This window comes from Sminthopsis crassicaudata, chromosome 2 (genome assembly GCF_048593235.1).
Source record: "Sminthopsis crassicaudata isolate SCR6 chromosome 2, ASM4859323v1, whole genome shotgun sequence".
Classification (NCBI taxonomy): domain Eukaryota; kingdom Metazoa; phylum Chordata; class Mammalia; order Dasyuromorphia; family Dasyuridae; genus Sminthopsis; species Sminthopsis crassicaudata.
Genome location: NC_133618.1, coordinates 79,902,764 through 79,928,445, shown reverse-complemented (window position 1 = coordinate 79,928,445; position 25,682 = coordinate 79,902,764). Strand labels below are relative to the sequence as shown.

At 35.2% G+C, this 25,682-nt stretch overlaps 2 protein-coding genes across 7 annotated transcripts in view; both read left to right on the top strand.

Annotated features, from left to right (window-relative positions):
- Window positions 1-7,295, top strand: part of MAP4K3 (mitogen-activated protein kinase kinase kinase kinase 3) — a 166,483-nt gene extending 159,188 nt beyond the window's left edge. For all 4 annotated transcript variants that reach the window (XM_074286652.1, XM_074286649.1, XM_074286651.1 and 1 more), the window contains 5 exons: window positions 1,726-1,794; window positions 1,901-1,993; window positions 3,431-3,501; window positions 5,423-5,478; window positions 5,875-7,295. In XM_074286652.1, the coding sequence (XP_074142753.1) occupies window positions 1,726-1,794; window positions 1,901-1,993; window positions 3,431-3,501; window positions 5,423-5,478; window positions 5,875-5,962 (377 nt within the window). In that variant the 3' untranslated portion in view covers window positions 5,963-7,295. The remainder of the gene's footprint in view (window positions 1-1,725; window positions 1,795-1,900; window positions 1,994-3,430; window positions 3,502-5,422; window positions 5,479-5,874) is intronic.
- A 7,284-nt stretch (window positions 7,296-14,579) lies between these two features.
- CDKL4 (cyclin dependent kinase like 4) overlaps window positions 14,580-25,682 on the top strand; it is a 54,020-nt gene continuing 42,917 nt past the window's right edge. For 2 of the 3 annotated variants that reach the window (XR_012485899.1, XM_074286647.1), the window contains exon 1: window positions 14,689-14,828. The gene's annotated coding sequence lies outside the window, so the exon portion shown is untranslated. Of the gene's footprint in view, window positions 14,829-25,682 lie in introns of all 3 variants that reach the window. The other variant, XM_074286648.1, reaches the window with a different exon arrangement.

The window sequence follows — 25,682 nt, the reverse complement described above, 5'->3', positions numbered from 1 at the left end:
CACCTTTAGTTCACACCTTTAAAAGGAGCAAGTTCATTGGGAGGATAAAAGAGGAGGGCAGTCGGGAAGGAAGCAGTCTAGATTGGGATAAGGACAAGACTTCCCAGGAGAACTTCAGGGAAGATGGAAGAGATTCAGAGCCAGGATTCAGGAAGAGATTCTACCTTTGCTCTGGCTGGAGGCTTAAGAAGACTCACAAGGAAAAGGGTTAACAGAAAAGAGAGCTCCTCCCAGAGAACAATCCACAATTTCTAGAGAAGACAGGACACAACATTTTGGCTCCCAATGTGAGGCAAGGACTTATTCTGAGCCCTTCAGAAGAGCTAGGCCAGACATGACATTTTGTAACAAAAAACAATATCAATGCATATTTATTTTTATAAAGATTACTCAGGATGATAGTCTAAAGAATTAATTAGATGATAGAGACTAGAGCAAGATGATTTATTTAGACTGTCATAATAACCTGAGTCAAAAGGAATGAGGATATGAATTAAGAGTCTTGGCAATAGAAGGGAAATGGTTGTGAGATATATTGTGGAGAAAGAATTAAGGGGAACTGGAACATTATTAGGTTTAAAATGGTGAAGAAAATGGAAAAATCAAAACTTGGGTAACAAGAAAGATGATGTCATCAACCGAAATAAAAGTTTAAAGGAAAGACAAGTTATATGGGAGTAGTTAAGTTTATTTTTGGAATCAATGAAATTTCAAACCAAAAATATCAATTACTCGGAAATACAGAACTGGAGTTCTAGGAAGAGAGTAGGAGAATGACATATTGGCATCTGCGTAGAAATTATTATGGAAATCATGGAATAGATGAAATTGCTAACAGGAGAGACAATAGAGAAGAGAGCAAAAAAGACTGCCTTTTGAAACATGTATTTAAGGAATAGAATGAGGGCAGTAGTTCTCAGAGAGAGCAGATAAACTGCTAATAGGTGATAGTGTCACACAAACCAGGGGAAGAAGAAAACAGCATTCACAGAGCAGGAAAATATTGTATTACATTGTGTAAATAATTTTTATTTTAAAACCTTTATATAATAGAGATTCGCAGTTTCATGGACAGTCCTCTTTTTCTGATGTCCTTTATATGGAACATGTTTATGTTTGTTACATTTATGATAGTAAAAGAAAAAATAGAGGACAAAGGAAAACGAAAAATCAAAAAGGTTGGGAGGTGATCAGTTTTGTTAAGACTCTAAAGTGGGGCAGCTAGGTGGCACAGTGGATAGAGCACCAGCCCTGAATTCAGGAGGACTCGAGTTCAAATCTGGTCTCAGACACTTAACACTTCCTAGCTGTGTGACCCTGGGCAAGTCACTTAACCCCAGCCTGGGGGCGGGGGGGGGGGGAGAAACTCTGAAGAAACCAGAAAAAAATGAAGATTAAAGACAGGCCATTGAATTTGACTGTAAATAAATTACTAGGGACTAGAAGAGAGTAGTATGAATAAACTGGACTGTTGAGAACAAAAACTCATTTGTTCTTCACATCATCCTATTTGGCACTTTACAAAAATCAGAAGTAGGAAGTGATAGTCAAAGTTTAGAAATTGAATTCTCTGACACCCAATTTCACATTGGCTCTTTTAAGCTATGCATATTTCAAGTAAGCTGTTAAAATGAGGATAATCTCTAAAGTACTGAGTTTTCAAAAGTGAATGAATATTTCCTTGATTTAAAAATTAATTTAAGTAAATCTCTTCTTTTATTGTAGATACACCACAGACAAGTGTTATACATGTAACCCAACTTGAGAGAGATACCATTCTTGTATGCTTGGATTGTGAGTGATTTTTTTTTGTTTCATTTTTAAGCGATTCATTTTAAACTTTCTATTTTAATAGTACTGTTTATTTATCTCAATATTAAGTCAACTTCTTTTTCCCTAGGTTGCATTAAAATAGTAAATCTACAAGGCAGATTAAAATCTAGCAGAAAGTTGTCATCAGAACTCACCTTTGATTTCCAGATTGAGTCAATAGGTAAGCAAAAATTATTTTTCATGCTATAATTTAGAATAGGAAATAATTTCAAATATGTTCAAATAACCACTGCCAGTACAGCCAAGCATAATAGGTAAAGGACTTACCTTTATGTCAGGGAGATATGGGATTAAGACCTGCCTTGGACCCATACTGGTTGTGTGACCTTGGGCAAGTAGCTTAAGACATCTGCATCAATGGAGAAAGTTTCCATAACTGAAGTTCTCTATACTGCTAAAAACACAGATCTATCTTCTACACCTAAAAAATGCTCTCATTATTAACATTTCACAGTAATTGTTAGATGTAACTAAGGGCTTAGTGAACAAACTGTTACAACAAGATGTAGAAGAGAGGTCAATACAGAACTCTTTATAAGTAACTAATTTGTTTAGATCATTTTTCATAGAGTTATAACTAGTCAAATTAGTGGATTCTATAGAATTTGATTATGTCGTGTTAAAATATATCTTAAACTTTTTCCTAATAATCACATAGAGGATTTTTGCGTGGTAGTGAAGCTAAGGAGTGAAAGTACCTAGATTCTGTTCCCACCTCTGACACTTGACAGGTCTTAGTCTCTTCATCTGTGTTAAATGGAAAGTATAAAGTAAATAGCCTCATTTGATGATCCTTTGGTGATTGATCCTAAATTTGGAATTCTTAAACAACTTTATGTCTGTCACTATTCAGAAAGAATTACAAATATTGAACTTAATAATTCCGATGGCCATCTATGAAAAATTTCCCCCTAAAATATTAGATTTATTAGAAAATCTCATATTGGAATGGATCTAATCATCTTATTAGAAATACCCTTCCAAAATTCCTGTTTAATTTACTAAGTGTATTTCATTTATCTTTTCAAAATAGCATCTCTCATTTATCTGGCTTAGATTTTAAATAGACCAAAGCGTTTATGATAAAAATTATTATAAACTGCTGTATCCAGTAAGCTTATTTCAGATTTTCTTTTTTTTTTTTTTTCTCTTTTTTTTTTCTAATTGCTGATTTCTTTATCCTTTTGTTTATAGAAATATCCATAGATGTTTTTAACTTCAAGAGATAGTAAAGGACAAAAACTTCAAAGATAGGCTAATATTGGAAAGTAGACCTAAAACTTGTTATTTATATGATATTTTGTTTGACTGTCTTATGTCAGAAAAAACAAAGGCAACTTTTAGGAGTTGCACAGCAATTGCATTCTTTGCATACTCTTTATGTTCTTCTCTCATCTCTTCCCCATGAATAATTATGACAGAAAGATTTAAGGGTATACAACCTTTCTTTACATATTTAAATGATTTATTTTCTCCTATTACTAAAATACTTATACCAGTTAATAAAATGCTGCAAATAAGGAGAAAAAAAATAGAAATATGCTTATCAATTGAACCTTTGTACCAATGCCATTAATTAGCTGTTCTTGCCTATTAGTTTGCCTACAAGACAGTGTGCTAGCTTTCTGGAAACATGGAATGCAAGGAAGAAGTTTTAGATCAAATGAGGTAAGTAACATTTCAGTTTGGGGCTGTAACGTACGATTGTCATAAAAAGGTTATCAAATTTAAAATAATCTTACCTAATTTTTTCAAGGAAGGAAAGCCTACTTCTGATTTTTTTTTTTAAACATTTCATATATTTGAGGAAATGTGACTTTATATGCAAACAAAGAAAAGAGATAACATTTAAGCAAATATATATTAAGACCTTTTGTTTATTGTGAATCGAGAACTAGAGATACAAAGTGAAATCGTCCATCCAGACATTCAAGAAATTTACATTGCTCTGGAAAGAGTAGACAAATTGTGATTTCTAGAGCAGCAGATGACACCTAGACACAATTGGAGTAATTTATAGATAGTAGTACCTGAACTGTATTTAGAATAAAGGAAGTTGGTTGTTCTCAAAGGCTAAGGGTGAGGAGGAAATGCATCTAAGAGTTGAATGCTAGGACAAGGTCCTACTTAATGGACAAAAAAGAATTTTTGTATCTATAAGGAAGTTAACATAGGTCTACCTATAATATATAATATAATAGTCAAATTATGGAGAATCTTAAATGCTCATATTTTTGTTTTAAAATTTTTTCTAATTTTCTCTTTGTTTAATTTGAGCAAAAAAAAAACAATAAAAATAAGCAATAAAATCAATAAAAAGTACTTCTTTTCTTGAGTGAAGCCTTTTAATATGACATACTCACTGGCCTACTTTGAGTTGTGATGAATTACATGCCTACGAGCCAGGTTAAATTTAAGGATTACACAATTTTTATCAGGCCAGCAAATTTAAGGGACAGCAAGTTAACATATTCTTGACTTTGGGGTTTTAATTTGATTTGGTTTGTTTTCATTCTTGGGCATCTGTTTTCTTAGATAAGTAACTAATGGGCCCCCCATCCAGACTAACTAGCATTGATCATAAAGACTTTGGTAGTAATTTTGTTATTAAAAATTGCTTTAAGGTAATATTTAGGGAATTATAAATTTTTCAAGAAACATTTTCTTCTTTAGCTTTTCTTAGTTATAGCATATATTTAACTTATAATCAACGTGCTGTAGCTAAGCTGAGTTTGAAGTATTGTACCTAAACTTTTTTTTAATTTGTTTATTTCCTTTATTTTATCTGCCAGTGTACTGTGATTGGGCATGTTAAGAGAGACTGTCTTTAGATCTCCTATTCAAAAAATAAATAGCTTTTCATATTCCAATATTATAAACGTAGTTCATATTGTCTTTGGGAAATTACAGAATTCTTAATGATCCCAGACTTTTCCCATTAATATCACTGTAACAACAATATTTCACTCATATTGAATGTTATTGTCTCTATTGTTACTAAAAATTACAGTGCAAAATGGAAGGTAGGGATGAGTAGGTTGGAACACATAATAATAAAATATGAAAAAGAACCAGAGAAGAGAATAAAAGAAATACATGATTGAAAAAACTTAGCTGGTCATATAGTAAGAGCGAGTGAGAGGACCATCAGAGAGTCAGATACCCCCTGGACATTTTTCCTTGCTATGTCAAAGGAAAGCAAACAGAACCCCAGCATGCTGGAGTAAGCCCCATGAACTGGTCTGCCTGACTGAGGGTTGTAGCCATACCATTTAAAGAATACACACGTAAGTAAAATCACAAATCCCTCTGAATAGGAAGAACTGGCCCAAGTTCATACTTAATTCACAGAATTGTAAGATGAGCTCTTTGTTAACTATAGCAGTTATGGAAGATATCACATATATCGCCTGTTCTTCCCAGCCTAATACTTACCCATGCTGACTTAGTAAACCTGACAATCAACCAGGGACACTTTTAATTCTTGGGAATAATAATTTTATTTTTTCTTACAAGTTATAAATGGAATGATCACTTTGAATTTTGTTAACTTGAATTTAAAATACCATTCTCTATTTTAATTGTACAGATAACACAAGAAATTTCAGATAGTACAAGGATTTTCAGGCTTCTTGGATCTGACAGGTATGAAAAATTAATGTGTTGTATGTTTTCTCAAATGTTTAAGTGATGTGCTAATCAAGACTTTGCTAAGCTTTGTATCACACTCTAAAAGTTGTCAGCTGTTAAAATGAGATGGAAATGGTCATATTCTGAATTATAGAAAGATGACTATCTTTTCAGTGGGCAGTTTATACAAAACAAAGATAAACCCACAACACACACACACAAAAGAAGACATCATTGACTTGACAAAAATGCTGCGATAAGAGCTGCTTCCTAGAAAAGGGAATTGTCTCTTTAATAACTGCTTTTATAATTTCTGCTCACAGACAGCAAGTGTTAATTGTAGTAAAAGAGCCTTCCCCCTGATTTCTGCTTTCAAAAATAACTTCTTGTTTTGTTTTCATTACTTTATAGGGTCGTGGTTTTGGAAAGTAGGCCAACTGATAATCCTACAGCCAATAGCAATTTATACATCCTGGCGGGTCATGAGAACAGTTACTGAGAAATTTTGTGCATGACACTTACCCATAGAGAGAGAACACTACTGCTGCAACATTCGTGGATGCTTGAAGCTATACAAAAGCTACAGTAACCTAGCTTCAGTTACTCTGTAATTTATTGTGGCGTGGGACAATGAGGAGGAGCAATGTTGTTTTAAGTGGTATGGTGTATTTAGCAGATTGTACCACACCAGTGCTTCATTCACTATTATGTAATCTTTGTACATAGAGGCAATATTTTTCAGTGAAACTTGATAGTCCTGATGATATACACTAAGAATTGATGTAGATAATGGTCCTTTTATGATGTACAAGTGTCTTATCTGTACAGATGTAAAGGCTGATGCAAAAATGCAACTGGGGGTACTATTTTAAGAACTCCTCTTTGGGTGTGGTAATATTATAAAATAGGATCCTGGCAATGAACACATCTAACAACACTATTGTATTTTTATTATGTAATTTAGTAATACAACTATAAATCTTGTAACTTTTAAAATTATAACCAATGCTGAAATCATTTTATAATCTTGTTTTTTATTTTCATGCAAGTACACTGGTGTTTATATTTGCACAAAGTATTGATATGTGATGTATTGAGTCACAAAAGTAAGCTGTGACATTGTCATTATGCATTGGGCTTCGAAATACCTTTTAAAAATTTATTTGGTTGTTTTCTTTGAAACAAACCAATCAACCACCTGTTGGTAGTAACTGTCTTTTTTATATTTAAGCAAAATTCTTTAAGATTGCTTCTCTGCTTAAAAAACAATACCTTCCGGAATGAGTTTGAGTCACAGAATAGCGGTACCAAGATATAACACTGCAATCATTGTTTGAATTATAGTCTACACAATGATCAAATTAGCATTATTGAAAAGAGTCCACACTAAACATTTCATATAATCACACTGAAGAACTATAACATTCCATAGAGTGAAGTGGTTCAAATTTCCTGTTATATTTTTAATTCTTTTGGCCTTATGATCATTTTCATATTTGTTTTGATTTAGTGTTAACACATGGCCAAAATAATTTAGTTACTACCTCATACAAATAATGGTTACTACACATCACAGGAATTTAGTTTTGGTCAAAGTTATCTTTGATTGCTATTTTCCAATGGAATATGTATATACCAAGTTTTAGTAAAATGCACACTTTGACTCTTTTTTTGTATATGTTCTTTATACTTTAATGTGACTATATACACTAAGATCAAACTAAATTGTGATTTATTGTCTTCATTAATGTGATTGGTAATGCTTTTGAATATGTTCCTTATTGTACATATTGTAAAATAAAAATGTTTTTTAACATGCTGTTGTATAGTAACTTGTCATCAGCATTAATTTTTATAAAGCACCATCAGCAAACATTCATCAAATGTCTGCTATGTATTAGATACTTATTCAAGGCATTGAATGATAAAAACAAATACCTATCTTCAAGGAGCTTATGGCAGGGAGACCACATATAAATATGGAAATATGTAGAAGGTATGTGATATTTTATAGAAAATATACAGGGTGATCTAGGAGGAGGACTGACAAGGAGATGAAAAGTTATGTGGAAGAAGTAGGCCTTGAGCTGAGTTTTGAAGAAAAATAGGAATTCAGCCACTGTAAGACAAAAATGAGATGGAATATAATGTGATGGTCCTGTCATCTCTAAGATTATAACTTAATCTTATAAATTTAAGATTATTGACAAGTATGAAAAAATTAATGCGTTGTATGTTTTCTCAAATTTTTAAGTGATGTGCTGATCAAGACTTTGCTAAGCTTTGTATCACACTCTAAAAGTTGTCAGCTGTTAAAATGAGATGGAAATGGTCATGTTCTGAATTATAGAAAGATGACTATCTTTTCAGTGGACAGTTTATACACACACAAAAGAAAATATCATTGACTTGACAAAAATGCTGATATAAGAGCTGCTTCCTAGAAAAGGAAGGGATTTTCTGGGACGAGATCTCTTTTCTGTAAAATCTTTTCCTCTGTGCCATCTAAACTCAATCCCACACTAGACTCTTCTCCAAGGTCAATGTTGCCTCTTTTATCCTCGCAAAGAATGGGCTAGTGAGAACTCAACGGGGCCTGGGGAAATACTTCAACCAATGAACTTGCTTCTCTTAAAGGTGCAAACTTCTTTTAAACATGTAAACTTTACCTCAGAAGATCAAAGGTGTAAACTCCCTTCAAAGGCCCGAACCAAAGGTGTGAATTCTGAGCTAGAGAACTGTTTAGACAACCTGAGTTCTCACCTTGTAATCCTAACAATGTCACGGGTAGGATGATAATTAAATGACTGGTTTGGGTGGGCCAGAATCTGGGGGAAAGAAAAGTAATGTCCAAGGAGACAGAAAAAGGCACAACTTGGAAGGACTTTGAATGGCAGAGTTTTTGATTATTAAAAAGGAATAAGAATTTGAGTAGAAAAGTGACATCTGTGGTTAAGACTGGACTTTAGGAAAACTATTTTGGCAAAAGATACTGCATTGAGAGATTGGAGACCAGGATATCAGTTAGGAAATTGTTGCAAAAGTTCAGGTAAGGTGATAGTAAGAGCTTAAACTATGGTGGTCGCTAGAAGGACTACCTGGAATAGCAGATAAAATACAGAAGACCAGAAGTCTGAGATTAGATAGAGTAGCTGATAAAGGGAAAAAGAGATGGGAAGATAGCTCCAGCAGGCATAGAGGGCTAAATTTGGATTTAGGAATACCTGAATTCAAATCCTCCTTCAGGCACTTAGATATTGTATAAATGGGAAAACTAACTCTCTCAGCCTCAGATTCTTTTGTTCCATGTAAATAAGAATACTGGTGCCTCTTTGGAAAAATCAGGTATACATAAATCTACACTCAGGATTTAGAGAGCATTTTTCAAGGATAGGGAAGATTTGTGTCTTTTTAGTAATAAAGCTTTTTATTTTCAAAATACATGCATAATTTTCAACATTCACCTTTGCAAAATCTTTTGTTCCAACTTTTTTTTTTCCTCTCTTCCTTCCCACCATTCCCTCTCCTAGCGGGCAGGTAATCCAATATATGTTAAATGTGTGCAACTGTTCTATACATATTTCCACAATTTTCATGCTGCACAAGAAAAATCAGATCAAAAAGTTAAAAAAAAGCAAACAAAAACAAAAAGTGAAAAATGCTATATTGTGATCCACACTTAGTCCCCTTTTTCTCTCTGGATGCAGATGGCTATCACAAGACTATTGGACGTGGCTCTTTACAATAGCAAAGCCAATTACAATAGCAATTCAAGCCAATTCCATCAGAATTTATCATTGTATAATCTTGCTGTTGCCATATACAATGATCTGGTTCTGCTCACTTCACTTAGCATCAGTTTGTGTAAGTTTCTCCAAGCTTCTCTGAAATCATCTTGCTTATCGATCCTTATAGAATAGTATTCCATGACATTCATATACATATTCATATACCATAACTTATTCAGCCATTCTCCAACCACTCAGTTTCCAGTTCCTTACCACTACAAAAAGAACTGCTACAAACATTTTTGCATATGTGGGTCCTTTTCCTGTTTTTAATGATATATATATATATATATATATATCATAATTTGTTCAGCCACTTCCCATTTAATGGCCAGTTCTTTGCCACCACAAAAGGAGCCTCTGCAAATATTTTTTGTATCCAGAATTGTTTCCTCTTGCTTTGATCTCTTTGGACTCAAGTGAAATAGATTGAAGATTATGTACAGTTTAGTAACTTTAGGGGCATGATTCCAAATTGCTTTCCAGAGTCACTATACCAATTCACAACTGCACTACCAGTTTATTAATGTTTATATTTTTCCACATTCCCTCCAAAATGGTCAGTTTCTTTTTAATCAGCTTTGCAAATCTGATGTACGCAAAGTGGTAGCATAACTCATTTTTTTTTGTTTTTATTAGTATTCACAGCATCCTCCCGCCTTCCCCCTCCCCCCAAGTGACTATTGATATGTTATAGATTTCTTAGAAAACTGCTTGTTTTCTAAATTTGTAAATTGGAGAATAGGTCTTATTCTTATAAATTTTAATCCACTTCTTATTTTTAGCTGCATGGATTTTGTTTAAAACCTTTGTAATTTTATATAATCAAAATTGTCCATTTTATCATCTGTGATCCATCATTTTTTGAAAGGTAATTTCTTCCTTGTTCTTCTGTTTATGATGTCATCCTTTATGTGCATTTAGAGCTCCATTTGGAGCTTATCTAGGTATACAGTGTAAGATTTTTTTCTGAACCTCGTTTTTATCAGCCTACTTTCCAATTTTTACAATTATTCACACTTGTCATAGTTCTTATGTCACTAGCTGGTAATGCCTTTCAGTTTATCAAAACTTCACTACTGTGCTTATTTCTTTCTGCATGTTGTATACCTAAACATTCTCTCTGTCCCAATATTCTTTTGTACTGATAATAGTATTTCCATTTTTGTTTTATGAAAGAAAATTGACAGGTTTTTTTTTTTTTAAACCTGATTTTCTCTTCCTTTTTTTTTTTTTTTTTTTTTTTTTTTAATTCTGGACAAAATGAATTCACATCAATTGAGTATCATTTACTGAGCTTCTCCTCCTGCAAAGCATAGCTGGTTGGCTTCACTGATCCCTTTTCTGTGCCTTTTAGTCTCATGGTAAAATGAGAATTGATTTGCCTTTAGCCTCTGAACTACATAGAAGAAAAAATACTATCTCCAAATCATTTTTATAATTTATGTGAATAGAACATAGATAGGCTTAGAAAAAAACTTCAGTTAGGTAGAAATAAAATCTTTCCTTCACCAAGTATTAATTACATCACTCTACAGTATGAGTACCCTGGGTAATAAAGGTGATGAATAAACTCTACCTTCAAGTAGCTTATAAGCTAATTGGAAAAATTAATTGTTCCTTGTAGGTCAATTTTGAGATTACAGGAAAATTAAAGAGAATAAAAGTAGATATACTAAGTGCTAAGAAATGCAAAGCAAGGAAATAATATTTATCTTCATGAAAATTTAAGTCATCTATAAAATTAGTTCATCTGATTAAGAACATGCCATTGTCCTCTATATGAAATCATTTCCATGACCACAGGCTAAGACCAATAATATACTTCTTGTAAATGTATCATTGATTGAAATCTGGCAATCCCTTAACAAAATCATAGTCAAAGATTGCTGATGATGAGTCAGTAATGCCATCAGTCTTGAAACACCCACAATGTTCTGAAGCTTTACAAACTGGAACAATTATTACTGCCCTCTAGAATTGTTCTTATCTCTTTTCCCTTTAAACTAAATCTCCATCTCCACTAAGGATGTGCCCTCAGATCTGGATGCACATATGCAAGTGGACCAGCTTCAGTTGTAAGAGCCAGATTACCTAAGAGAAGTTTCTGGGGTTTTTTCCTCACTTCTTTGAAATGTTCCACCCAGGAGGCCCAAGGAAAAAAAAGATAACTCAATGCTTAGATTTTGGAGTATGTCTAGGATCTTCCTAAAGTTGAGAAAGAAAATAGAACAGTACTCAGTGCACATTATAATCAATTATAGGACAGCTCTTTACAGAATTTTTTTTAAACATAACCCACAAATATGCATTGACTGAAAAAATTTTAACAGCAGTGACATAACTATTATATTCCCAAGAAATTGATACTTAAAACATCAAGATATTATGATTAAGTTTTCAATATTCTTATATACTTTACATTTCATTCTGCATTGTTCTAAATAATTCCCTCCAGGTCCATGTTTTCTAGCAACCCAGGCCAGAGAATGAGTTCATCCTCTACATGGTGATCATTTCTAAGAAGCATTGGAATGGATGTAGATATTATGCTTTCTCAAGTGCAGCCAGAACCAACTGAAGACCAGAATGTCCCAATCTTCCAAACTCATGAGGTAGCCTCCAAGCCTAATATATCCATCTTGAGATCACTACTACACCATCTAGAAGCAAGCAAAGAATCGCATTAGCAGAGGGGGCAGATAAGATTCTGATATTCACGCTCTGGTTCATCCAGGAAGATAGGCCAGATTGATAGGCGCTTTTGTTAATATTTGCTAGCAGCTACCATGCTGCTGGGATAGATGAGTTTCCCACCTCTCCTATTTGTCCAGGAAGAAGATCAGCTAGTTCTGACCTCGTGTGCTTAGGGGAAGAGTTGAGGACAGTTTTTGTTTTTTTTTTTTAAGACCTATTGCGCCTGTGGCTTTTCTTGCTTAGTTGGCAATCAGGAGATTGTTTCTTCATCTCAGAGTGCAAGACTCTTGGTGTGAGATGCCTATTTCCTTGTGTAGATGCCATATGCACACAGTGGTGAGTGTGTTTTCTCCCCTTTAGAATGTGAAATCCTTGACAGACACAATCATGGTTTTTGCTATTCTATGTTGTCTTTTATTCTCAACAGTGACATCAGTGAGGTGATGCCGTGATGTGCAAATGGATGGGATTTAGTGAGGGATGGCTGGACAGTGTCACCAACTTCACTTTCCCCTCCAGAGCCATCTGGGTCCAGTGGCAAGATACAGATCAGGAAGGCTAGAGATGGCATGCAAAGGGAGACCTTGACTTTTAAAGATAAGGTTTTTAGAAAGTCTCAGTTTGACTGATGTAATATCCAATCTGTGATTGAGACGAGGTAGGGGCAGCTAGATGGCACAGTAGACAGAGCACAGGCCCTGGAGTCAAATCCAGCCCTTAAAACACTTAATACTTCCTAGGTGGTGACCCTAGGCAAGTTAGGACAGTTGACCCTAACTGCCTCACCAAAAAAATTTAAAAAAAAAACAACCCTGGGTAAATTTTCTAAATTGTAATCGTTTTCTTGGGGAGCTTCTGGAGGCAGCTTTCCTTTCAGTTCAGTTCAATAATCCCAAAATGCAGCCAGTCCTTTACTGTCTCCTTCCAAATCTTATTTCCAGATCCATTATTTTCTCCTTCAAGTCTTGTCTCCTTCACTTGGGGCTCAGCTAGCTTTGGAGGCCTTCCTCTCTCTTTGGTTCCCAAGAGCTCTTGTCAGAATGTCTCCAGCCAGCACCATGGTCGAATCTCGAATGAACTCGACTCTGAATCTCCTTGGGCTTGTGAGAGCTCCTTAAAAGTATGCTCTCTTAAAGGTGTGAATTTCATTAATACATTACTGAACTAGAGAGTTGTTAAATACCATTAGATAATTATATCCATTCCAGTGATTTAGAACCTTGTTAGAATCCTAACAGCAATGAAGTTGAGAATGTCCTCTCTTACCTAGTGCAAAAACCCAACAAAAACCTGAGAACTGAAAATCCTCACGGTTTCTGGCCAAAACAGAAACAATTGCTTTTTATATTCATTCTGAGCCAATCCAGGCTTAAACCATGATCAAGTGGGGCTTGGCCTGGGAATCTGTTGTTGGCCAATCAATGTAAAGCCTGAGTGATTTGAGTTTAAGGCTTGGCCCTTAAGAAATCCAACCCATAAATCCCAAGGTATCTTGGGAGGTTTCCCTGATTAAAATTACATTCCTTTGAGCAGAGCACCCTATGTGGACAGAGGGAAGGAAAGAAAAAAGAAAAAAGGAGCTGTTGCCCAACTGTTCGGCTCCTCACTGGACAGCTCCTACTACTCACAGAGGTGGTTGTTTGTCCTTTCTTCTGAAAGAGGACCATGATATCAAATGATGGGCATGACATTTGAATGAATTGGATTTGAGAGAGAGAAGGCTTTGCAAAGTTATCAGCCTCACTTTCTCTTCCAGAACCATCTGGTCCAGTGGCAAGATAGGGATTATGATGACTGGGCTTTTCTTTGTATCCCTTGCTCTTAGTAAAGCACCTGGCACATACTTAGAGCTTAATATATGTTTCTTGACTGCGTCTCCAGAAGTTTCCAATGGAGTTCTGGCATATAGGTCAAGGGAAGTATTTAAAGGTCGAATACTCCATTTCCTGACCCACAAACATAAATTGGTATTAAAGGCGGGAGAGGGGAGAGAATGTGCACTAACTAGCATCACTTTAGCAAATCCAAAAAGGCTTTAAAATAGGAAAATGTAAAAAGCTCAGTCTATCAGCTTGACATACTAAATATTGCTAGATACAGAGATGTTTCAAAGCAGGTACACATCTTTTAACAGAAATTCTAGCATTTAATTATCTATGCAGATGACTCTCATGGATTTGCCTGTATCTGGTTAAGTCATATGTATCTTGTCAGTGCCTTGCACAGCTCTGTAATACGAAATTACACATTCGATGTTTAAGTACATCAGCGGAGGTAGTTCACTCCCGGGGAGTTCCCTGTCCTCACCGCCACCCCCTTCCAAAGAAATACGGTGACTCCAGTAAGCTGACTCTCTTTAATGGGCTAGTCCCAAAGCAACTGAGCTTATTAAAAATAAAAAATAAAGGACTTCTGAGCCCTCATTAGCCGTGGCCTCTACGCCCGAGCTGTGCCCGAGCGGCCCCCCAAGGGGCGTGGGATGGGGGGACGAAGGGAGAAAGAAGGGGAGAGAAGCAAGATCTGGGAGGAGCCCGACTAGCAGGGCAGACGCACAGCCAGCCCGGACTCCCCTAGTAACCTGAACCGGTAGAGGAGGCGGCCCCGCCCCTGCTGAAGCGTCCCTGTTGTCCTAGAAACCATGGCTGTCCTTTCCCCAGAGCATGAGTGAATTCCCCCCTCCCCTAGGGCTGGCACAACGAGTACCAGATTAGCCATCAGAATCTAGCTGAGACTGGGGAGGGGGGAGAAACTTCAGAATTACGTCACAATCTCCTCGATTTACGCAGTAAGTGACCCTACGAACAGACCCCGGAACCAAGGCAGGGGACCTGCTCCGGCAGAGAAACCAACGATGACGTCAGCATGAGCTAGAGAGATGAGGTGGGATGGCTGGGAGCCCCGAGGGCCAAAGAGACTGCATTGTCCGGAATAGGGGTTATCTCTTTGCAACAGGCTGAAGCTTTCATTTCAAAGAGGGGAGAGGTTGGGGGGAGGGGGTCCGAAATTTTAACCGCCTCTTTTTCCCCCCAGCAAATATTAAGCGCCTACTATGTGCAAGGCACCGATCTGGGCGCTGAGCATCATAGACATAGAAATAGCCCAGGATAAAGAAAGCCTGGCCCAGCTGCTGCCCAGCCTAGCAGTCCAGTTGGTACAGAGGGCTGCGGGCGCTGGAGGTGCCATTCCTTTAAGCCAGGGCAGCCGGCGTGTGTCAAAGAGACAAGATCCATGCTATGCAGGAAAAGCGTGAGAGGGGGAGATTGTGGTAGAAGGTGGTTGAGAAGATGGAAAGAGCAAATGATTCTCCCTTTGGTTCCGTGTTTTTCGAACAACAGGTTAGAGAAAGCTTGGGTGTGGCCTGAGGATGTGTAATAGGAACCCAGCCTGTTTTGGAGGGCTGAGAAGAAGCGGTAATGTTAGGAAATATAGCTGTATACAGAGGTACCACTGGAAAAGGGCTTTTTTCAAATGTATTGGTTTGTAAGTAATGTGGTAATCTTGCTATAAATGGATGCTCTAGCCCAGCTGTCGCCAAGGTAACACTATCTGTGCACAACACAGGCCTGGGAAGTTCATAGGCTCATAGATTTCAAGCTGAAGGGCCCTTGGAGGTGATTTCTGAAGTAATTCGTTGTGAAGCCAGCTAAAAACAGTTCTCAAATGCAAAATCTTGAAGGCTGGAGGCTTGTGTTTAGGACAAAGGTCCTTCAATAAATTTCTTTGGAAAATGACAGTAATAGTTGCATTCATTACCAACAAAAACTGTAATTCATTAATATTAAGCTCTTTTGTCCAAGTACAATAAATTAATCAAACAAGAATTTATTGTGTCAAGAAACTATGCTAGGCTGTTAGAGATTGAAAAAAAATCCTGTTAATAAGCTTACATTGTATTAGAAGAATCAAGATATGAACATATATGAAGATCCACAATGAATGAATATAAATAAAGTAGTTTTGGAGTGAAGGGAGATACTGGAGGCTCCAGAAAGGTTTCAAGTAGAAGATTGTACTTCAGCTGATTTTACAGTATTGTTTAGAATCTCAACTCCAAAGGGCAGGAACTAATTTCATTTTTGTATCCACAGTGCCCAGAAGAGGGCTTGCCACATGGCAGGTATTTAATGAATGCTTCTTGATCTATTCTGCTAAGAAGAAGCAGAAGTAAAGAGGAAATACATTCTAGACACAGGGGATGACTCTGCAGAGATATCAATTATAGACTGTCCTGGGTGTGGTACCAAGCATAGAGTTGTTGAGTTGGAGCAAAGAGTAGATGAAGGGCATGGATTTTTCCATGCCTGGAATTCTCTCCCTTCAGCTCTGCCTTCTGGTTGTGCAAGTCCCAGCCAAAATACTACTTTTGTAGAGAAGTCTTTTCAGATCTCCTTCTGTGCTAGTGACTTCTCTCTCTGGATTCTCAACAATTTACCCTGTAGAAATAGCTTGTTTGTACATTGTTGTTTGCATATTATCTCCCTCATTAAAATGGGTACTCCTTGAGAGCAGAGATTAGTTTTTGCCTCATTTATTTAATTTTTTGGGATCTCCAGAGCTTGGCATAGTGCCTGGCACTTAATAAAATATTAATTGACTGATTAAAGAAGAATAATTATAATCAAGCTAGAAGGGTAGGTTGGAGCCATGTTGAGAAGGCTTAAACTGAAGAGTCTGTATTTGAACCTATAAGAATAAGGGACCACTGGTACTTCTTGAGCAGGGGAATATTATGGTTAGATCCGTACTTTAGGAATATGTCACTTTGGCATCTTTTCGAAGGCTTTTTTCCATTCGATTGTAAGCTCTCTTCAGGCTGGGCTGGCTTATGCCTCTTAAAGCTTTAGCACACTGGCTGACATATCATAGATACTTAGTAAAGGTTTAATAATTAACCAAATAAAGATAGATTGGGGAGGTAAGAGATTTGATATAGAAAGACCAATTAAGAAGGTTTCACATTAGTCCAGGTGAGAATGAAGGCCTGAACTATAAGAGTGGCTAGTTGAATAGAGAGATGGATGGAAATCATAGTAAGTTAGAAGGCATTTCATAAGTACTTGCAATATTCTGAGTACTGTGTCATGTATTAGGAATAAAAAAGACAAAACACAATCCCTGTTTTTGAGGAGTGTATGTTCTAATGGGGAGGATAACATGTAAATATCTTGGAATATTCAAGATATATATAGTATATGAATATAACCTGAAAGGGGGAAGTGTTAGCAACTTGATTCTAAGTCTTGATGAAAGCCAGAGAAATGAAGAGGCTAAGGAGAAAAGCATTACAAGCATGGCAGACAGCCCATACAAAGACATCGAGATGAGAGATGGAGTTTCGTGTTCCAAGGACGGAGTTAAACTGAGATGGGAGTTGTGGGGGAGGTTGAGAATAAGGCAGAAGAAGGCTTGGAAAAGGTAAGAATGGTCCAGTTTATTAACAGCTTTGGAAGATAGATGATTCTGCAGATAATAGCACTGAAGCTCCTTGAGCAGGATGATATAAGGTCAGTCCTATATTTAGACAGTCAATAAGCACTTATTAAGCAGCTACTATATGACAGGTACGGTGCTAAGGACTGGGGCTACAAAAAGTGGCAAAAAAAAAATTCCTGTCCTCCAGGAGTTTAGCTAAATGTTCAATGAATTAGATGTTCCATAAATGGAGACAGATGAATCAGGGAGATCACTTGCTATTAGAGTAGTTCAGTAGAGAAATGATAAAGAACTGAACTAAAGTTGTGGCTTTATGAGTAGAGAGAAAGGAGCATATAGAAGATGTTTTGTGAAGGTACAAATGACAAAACTTGATGGTGAATTAGATTCATTGGATAAGTGAGCATAAGCATTGACTGGAAGAATGATAGTATCCTTGAGGGTTTTAGATTTGGAAGAAAAGATGAGTTATGTTTGGGGCATGTTAAGTTTGAAATGTCTGCAGGATATCCAAGTAGGTATGTGTGTCCAAAATGCAGTTGGAGATAAGTGACTGTAAATCAAAACAGAGAATAAGAATGGAGATAATTATATGTGTGTATGTATATATATATATATATATATATATATATATATATATATATATATATATATATGTGTGTGTGTGTGTGTGTGTGTGTGTGTGTGTGTGTGTGTGTGTAGTGTGTGTATATATGTGTGTATGTATATATAATATATAGACACCCCCAAATGGTAGATGTGGCATAAATGAATAAACAAAGGAGACTGAGAAGGAGCAATCAGAAAGGTAGAAGGAGAACCAGGAGATTACAGATTTCAGAGGTTTTAGAAACAAATAAGAGGAAATGGAGACAGCTAGTATAGATGAGGAGTTCTCAAGGGACTTAGCTGATAGAAGGAAAATCAAATGAGGACTTTTTAAAGTTGGGGCAAAGATGAGCATACTGATGCATGTCCATAAAGAATCTTTTTAGAAAAGTTAGTAATTTATTTTCATGTCTACAAAATTTTATGATATTGCAACTTGCTTTCTAGTGACAAATCCAGGTCTCCCTCCTCTATCCCTACCCTCTGTGTCACTAGAGTAAAGAAAACAAATGTGTCATTACCTGAGTATCCTTCAGACCACTTAAACACACAAATGTCCCATGAATATATACTATAAGAGAATATTACAAAATAGCTGTTCAAGAATAGTCTATGAGTTACTTGAGTGATTGGAAACCACATGAGGACAAGGATAGAGATTTATCTTTATCTGTTTTTATTTATATTTATCATATGATTTTCTTATTTGATAAAGCCTAGTGACTCCCTATAGCCTTGGGACCAAATATTAAATACTCTGACTGGCATTCAGAGGTCTTCATAATGTAGCCCTCTCCCTCAATTTCCAGTCTTCTTATACCTTATTCCCAGACATGCCAGTGACACTGGACTTCTGGATGTTCCTATAAGATCCTCCATCTCTCATCTCTAGGCATTTTCTCTGGTTGCCCACCTATCCCTGTAATGTTCTCGCTCTTTATTTCTGCCTGCCTTCATTTTTGGCTTCTTTGGGCTTCCTCCAAGTTCCAGTTCAAATCCTGTCTTCCACAACCTTTCCCATTCCCAATCTCTCTTAATTCTAGTACTTTTGATTATTTCCTATTTTCTCTATATGTAACTTGTTTATATGTATTTGTTTGACTTTTATTTTCCCATTGGAATTTGAGCTCCTTGAGAGCATGGGCTGTCTTTTAAAGCCGTTGTGTCCAAAGCCCTTAGCACAGTGCCTAGCACTTAGTAAATATCTATCGACTAACTTTGCATCATCTTCTCCATTGCTTACTAATTGATAAGTTTTCCATGTAATTTGTCTTCCACATGTTCTTTAAATTGTTTCAAAATACTAGTTTTACAAAAATGTGTCAATTTCTAAAAATTTTGTATTTTCTTCCATTAAACAGCCATAATAGTGTACTTAATAAACAAATGAGTGGCTGAATGAATAGAAACTTGATTAAAGTTTATTTAATTGATTTATTGCCAAAGAAAAAGTTTCATAAAATTTTTTGATAGCAATCAAGATTGTGGATTTAAGGGATTTTTTTCATAGAAAATATTGGAGTATTATTACAGAGAAAATTTTTCCTATTTACTTTTGAAATACCAGAAATCAGGGGGAAATGTGTTTTTTGGATCTGAGGGGTCTTTTTCTTTATTGAAGTAGCTCATACACAGAAAAGATTTGAGTATTACTATAGTAAAGCTTTGCTTTTGAAATACCAAAAATCAGAAAAAAAAATACTTTGAATTTATTAGTTTGGTTTTTTTTTAATTCTTTTAATCAGTCATAAAATGTTTAGTAAACTAAGCACTAGCTGTTCTTTATTAAAGGTTTAAGACTTCTTAAATTATATAGATTTTAATTTTCTTTAATGCCAGGACTGGTTACTTTCATTATGTATATATGTATTCATTTTGCATGATTTGTATAATGATTTTTGAAAAGCATGTAATTCAGTAACTACAAAATTTACAGAATTGATGTTAGGGGACAGAAGAATTAAACTCTTATGGTCATTTAAGATACTATGGTTGTAAAAATGGTTAATAATAATTAGAGAAAACTACCACTAATCTCTCTTGATCTTTTTAAATTTTCTTTCATCAGAGATGATAATTTAAACATACTCACCAAAAGAAAGAACAATTATATTAATAGATAATGTCTTAAATATATATTTTTAGATGGGAGATAATCATTCAGTCATACAAATGTTCTTTCCTCTTCTCTACCAGATAGAACTCTAGGACTTTACCTGCCTCTGTTTTTTTTTGGGGGGGTTGTTTGTTTTTTTTTGGGGGGGTTGTTTGTTTTTTTTTTTTAATCCTCTGTTTTTGTCTTATTTGGTTCAGCCTAACTATACAGGAAAATAATAGATGCCTTACTCAAGGGTCTCTCTCAAGTATCCCTCCTCCCCTCCCCAACTTTATTTCTTTTTCTCCTTTCTTTAGTTAATTTAACCCAATATTTACTAAATGCCTCTTATTTAAAAGACACTCTTCTTACCTTAGAGGTATAAAAAAATAAGACAGAGTCCTTGCCTTCATGGGGATTAAAATTTATTAGAGGGGAAGAAGGGAAAAGTTGTTGAGTTGTGTCTGGTTGTGGTATTTAAAGTTTTCCTGACAAAGATCCTGGAGTAGTTTGCCATTTCCCTCTTCAGTTTATTTTGCAGATGATTTTTCATTTTAAAATGTAATTTTTAAGGTCCAAATTGGTTATAAAGTATTTCTGCCTTTTAAAGTACTTTATAGCCACTGGGGAGACTGAGAAGCAAATACTTTATTTTGCTTCTAAATAATGACTTCCAAATAATTAAGGTTGCCCCCATATAGAAAGATGAGCTTATTTTACAGGTTTGCTGTGAATGGAGGCAAAAAGTTTAAGTGACTTGTCTAGGGTCACACATCTAGTTAGAAAGGACCTGATGCCACATTTGAACTCGTTAGTTCCTGACTCTAGACATGGCACTCTCTGCACTGTGCCACCTAGTTGCCTTACAGAAAGAGACATAGTAACAATTGTTTTGGTAAAGTAAAGATTTAAAGTTTATAAAAGGTATAAAATATTCACAGAATAGAGAAATTAAGACTATTCTTAGGGAAGTTATGGTGAGAAATATACAGTATCAAGGAAGCAAAAGTACATTTGGAAAGATAATATATTTTATAATTATTTATATTATTATTTAAAAGTACTTTAATATAGAGAAGGTACTATTTTCAACTAAATTTGGAAAGTAGGTAGGATAAAATTAAGAAAATAAAGCCCTTTGTAAATAACATAGAACATTTAGAAGCTTTTGACTTTTTTAATCTCAGTACTCAAAAATGATCAATTATGAACTGATAATATAAACAAATAAGACTTGTAGATGAAAAGAGCAAAGCTCTTCTCCAAAAGGGATTTTATATACATACATACATATATATATATATACAATTATATATAAATAATAATTAATTTAAATAATTAGATGAAACATTCTTTGGCATTTAAAGAATTGCATGAAATCATTGAAAAGCCTTCAACAGATATTTTTGAGACCATGAAGGTACCTTTTCCCATTCAGAATTCATTTTAGCCTTTGCCAACATCATAAAAATGAAATCTCTGCCATGCTATATGTATATTTTATATTATATATATATGTAGATATGTGTGAATATATATGATATATTTATATTATAAAATTATATATATATATATATATATATATATATATATATATATTTTTTTTTTTTTTTTTGCTAAGGCCAAGTGGGGTTAAGTGACTTGCCTAGGGTCACACAGGAAGTATTAAGTGTCTGAGACCAAATTTGAACTCAGGTCCTCCTGACTCCAGGGCTGGTGCTCTATCCACTGCATCATCTAGCTGCCCCTACCATGCTATTTTTAAAATATCTGTAACAACTATACTCAGTTAGATGGTACAGTGGATAGAATGCAATGGAGTTAGGAAGATCCAAGTATAATTCTGGTACTTACTAGCTATCTGATACTGGGCACTTAATCTCTATTTGCCTCAGTTTCCTCTACTATGGAATAGACATAATTACAATACCTCCCTTCATAGGTTGTTGCAAAGACTAAATAAGATAAAAAATGAAGAATGGATTAGTGCAGTGCTGTCATGTAGGAGGTACTATATGTTTGTTTCCCCCCTTTCTATCTCAGATGAACTTTAGAGTGATTCATCTAATGTAGTTTAAACCCAAAGCCTAAGAAAATTCTAAAGCATATTTTAAAATGTAAAAATAGTTCTGCCCTTTTTAAGCACTCTATAACCACTGGGGAGACAGAGAAGCAAATACTTTACTTTTCTTCCAAATAATTAAAGCTGTCCCCAAATAGAAACGACTGCCTGCCACTAGTTCCTGTTGCTAAAGATCTTTAAATGAAAATGTCATTGCCATATTTCTCTGAGGTTGCAAAAAGGATTCCCATTGTAACTGAGTTTGTGTAAATTGGCAAGTCAATGGATTTACTTTTTAAATGGCAGACCAGCTAGTTTGGGGGTGTTTAATGGTCTCTGGTTTCTTAATCCTTACAATATGGTGTTTGAACGAGGTGATCATCCAACTCTCCCTGTTCTCTAGGATTCCCTTTCTATGATTCATAGCCTAAAGTCAGTGGGATTTGTCTTGATTTTCATAATACATTTAATGTAATTTTGATTGCTTATTGTACTTACAGTATAATCATTTTAAAAAATACCTGGGGGAAATATGGTTTGAGTCATACTTCTCTTAGATGAGAACAAACACAGCAAATCAGTGGGTACACAAAGAAAAGATTGTAATGAGACAAATGACACTATCATTTGCCAGATACTTCATCAACCAATCCAGAGAATGGTCTGAAACTTGAGTCTATCCTAGATAAAGCCAAGAGTGAGAGGAACCCAGGAGATCCACTGGAATCTAGAAATGCTCCTGAATCCTTTATTTTAATCATTCCCAAGCAAAAGGATCTTAAAAGGGATTTCAGTCCCAAGTCCAGTGGATCCACTTGGTCTGGGCCATTCCAGGTTCATCTACATCATTCCAGATCAGTCATAAAGTTGGGTCCCTTATTGTAGGTCTTCAAATTAGGGATGACCCAAACCAGAGTAATGACCAATATCAAGGTAGGTATGAAAGGGAACACAATAGTAATAATAGTAATTAACAACATTTATGTATTGCTTACTACATATCAGGAAGTAGATGTAGGTATAGCACTGGATTTGGAGTCAGGAATACTTAACTTCATGAGTTTAAATCTGACTTCCGACACCTACTAGTTGTGTGTCTATGGGTGTTATTTAACTCTCTTTGCCTCATTTTACTCATCTGTAAAATAAGCTGGAGAAGAAAATAACACAGCATTCCAATATTTTCACCAAGAAAACCCCAAATAGGGTCACAAACAGTTGACTATGATTGAAATGACCGAATAACAACCAGTAATGTCAAGCACTGTTCTAATCACTTTACTGATATTACTTGGCTTGATCCTCACAAGAATCCTAGGAAATAGTTGCTATTATTATCCCTGTTTTACAGATGATGAAACAGGTAAGCAGAGCTTAAGTAACTTGATCAAGTTCACATAGCCATTGCTTGCTGATACAGAAATTAGAGTAGTCAGGACCCCCCACCACAATAGTGAATAAGATGACAATGTGAAGTAATTTTCTCAATTAGGAGAAATAAAAAAGGACAATGACATGAAGTTTTTATCAACTAAACTTCAAGACAGATGGGGAAATACAAAACAAAATATGGGGAAGGATGGATCTTTGTGTAAGGCTGGCAGAAAAATGTTTTCTTCATTTCATTAACAGTAACATATTATATATTTAGTATTGTATTCAATTCTGTGAAGATACAGTTTAAAGCCCAATTTGTGCCTGTGAGTAGTCTAGTTGGAGAAGCAGGACATACATATATGTGGGAAGTGAAATAGCAATTTAAGGTAATAAAGGCACTTGTAAAAAGTGATATTTATTGAAAGGAACAATCAATTCCTGCCAGATTATAGTTCCAGGGAAAAAATAATTTTTTTCTGCTGAATTTTAATGATTTCAGTTGTCAAAAAAGGAAACCTATACAGCTAAATGTTTTTCTTCTTGCTTTAGAAACTAGAATTCCTATTTTGGTCTCGGGTTTTAATTTTCTGAAATCTATTGTCTAAAAGCACTTATCCTTTCAGATCTCTTTAACTAAACTAAATTTTATTTTATGTTATTAATGCTTTCTTGTACCTTGCATTGTATTTAAATCTACAAGTAAGTTAAAATCCTTTTGGAAGTCAGTAGATCATACATATGTTAAACTATATACTTCCAATTTAATTTTAAAAGATCAGAAGGAATAAGTACTTTTCCTCACCAGATTTTAGCAAATCAAACCCCTCAAGCAATAATTTTCTAACTGCTAAGACTAGGAGAAAAACATATAATTACTTTAATTTTCATTTTCTACCAATATCAAACATATAATATCAACAAAAAGCTTTCTTTAGCTCTAAACTCAAACATGAATTAATTGTTCCATATATTTATGTGTATATATATATATATATGTATTTATGTAATAATTCATTTGTTTGTAAATATATAATATCTAATATCTTGGACTTTATAGTGTTGCCTATCTGCTTAGACATTACTCCTTGTATGGAACACCATATTTATAATATACACTTGGTATCCATATGCATAAATTAAATGCCATACAGGAAGGAAATATCTTGTATGGGCTGGTATGTTAGAAAGTTCCAAGAAAAGACCGATTTCTATATTTGACCTTAAGGAATGGGTAAAGTTCCAGGAAAAGGGCAAAAAGGACATTCTATTGGGGAAAGTAATTTGATAAAAAGCAAATAATTTTAAGAGTACAGAATATTTGGGAAACAGTAAAGATGGTAGCCATGATAGGTTGGAGCAACTGTTAGGAAACAATGAGAACTAAGGTTGGAAAAATAAATTAAAGTCATACTATGTCTTCTTACACTTTGTTCCCCTTCTCACATTCTATGATTCAGTTCCACTAACCAATTAGCTGGGGTTTTTTTGTTTTTATATACAAACATCTGTCAATATCCTGACTCCCTCTATTTGCACTTTTCCCTCCTCACCCCTAACTCTTATTTTCTTCAAAAGTCAGTTCAAAACCCATCTCCTATAGAAAAGGAGGTCTTTCCCAGTCATCTCCTCCCCCACCCAGGGAAGGAATTCTTCCCTCTAATATTACCTCTCATTTGCATTGTACATCTCTGTATTAATGATTTAAATGATTTACATTTCCCTGATTTGAAGGTAATTTCCTTGAGGGAAGGGACTATGTGTGTGCCTTTTTTTTATATTCCTAGTGATTAATAAGTACAGTGTCTGTAATGTTGCTCAGTCATTCAATCATGTCTGACACTGTAACCCCTTGGAGCATAATACACCAGGCCCTATACAGTAAGAATTTAATAAATGTTTGTCGAATAACTAATTATGGAAGAACTAGCAGATTGAATTTGAACTATAGCTAACAGAATTACTGAACATTTTTGAGAATGGGATGGCTTAACATGAAGAAAGTAATGTTGCAGTGCAATATAATCCTGGCAGCTCTGTCCTGGTATCAGTCAGAATCAGGAGTCATCGGCAGGCTTATGACTTATTCACTAGCTGTGGGCACAGAACAAGGAGTATGAAGCAGGACAGAAGCAAAATCTCTTGTGCCACGAGGTCAGAA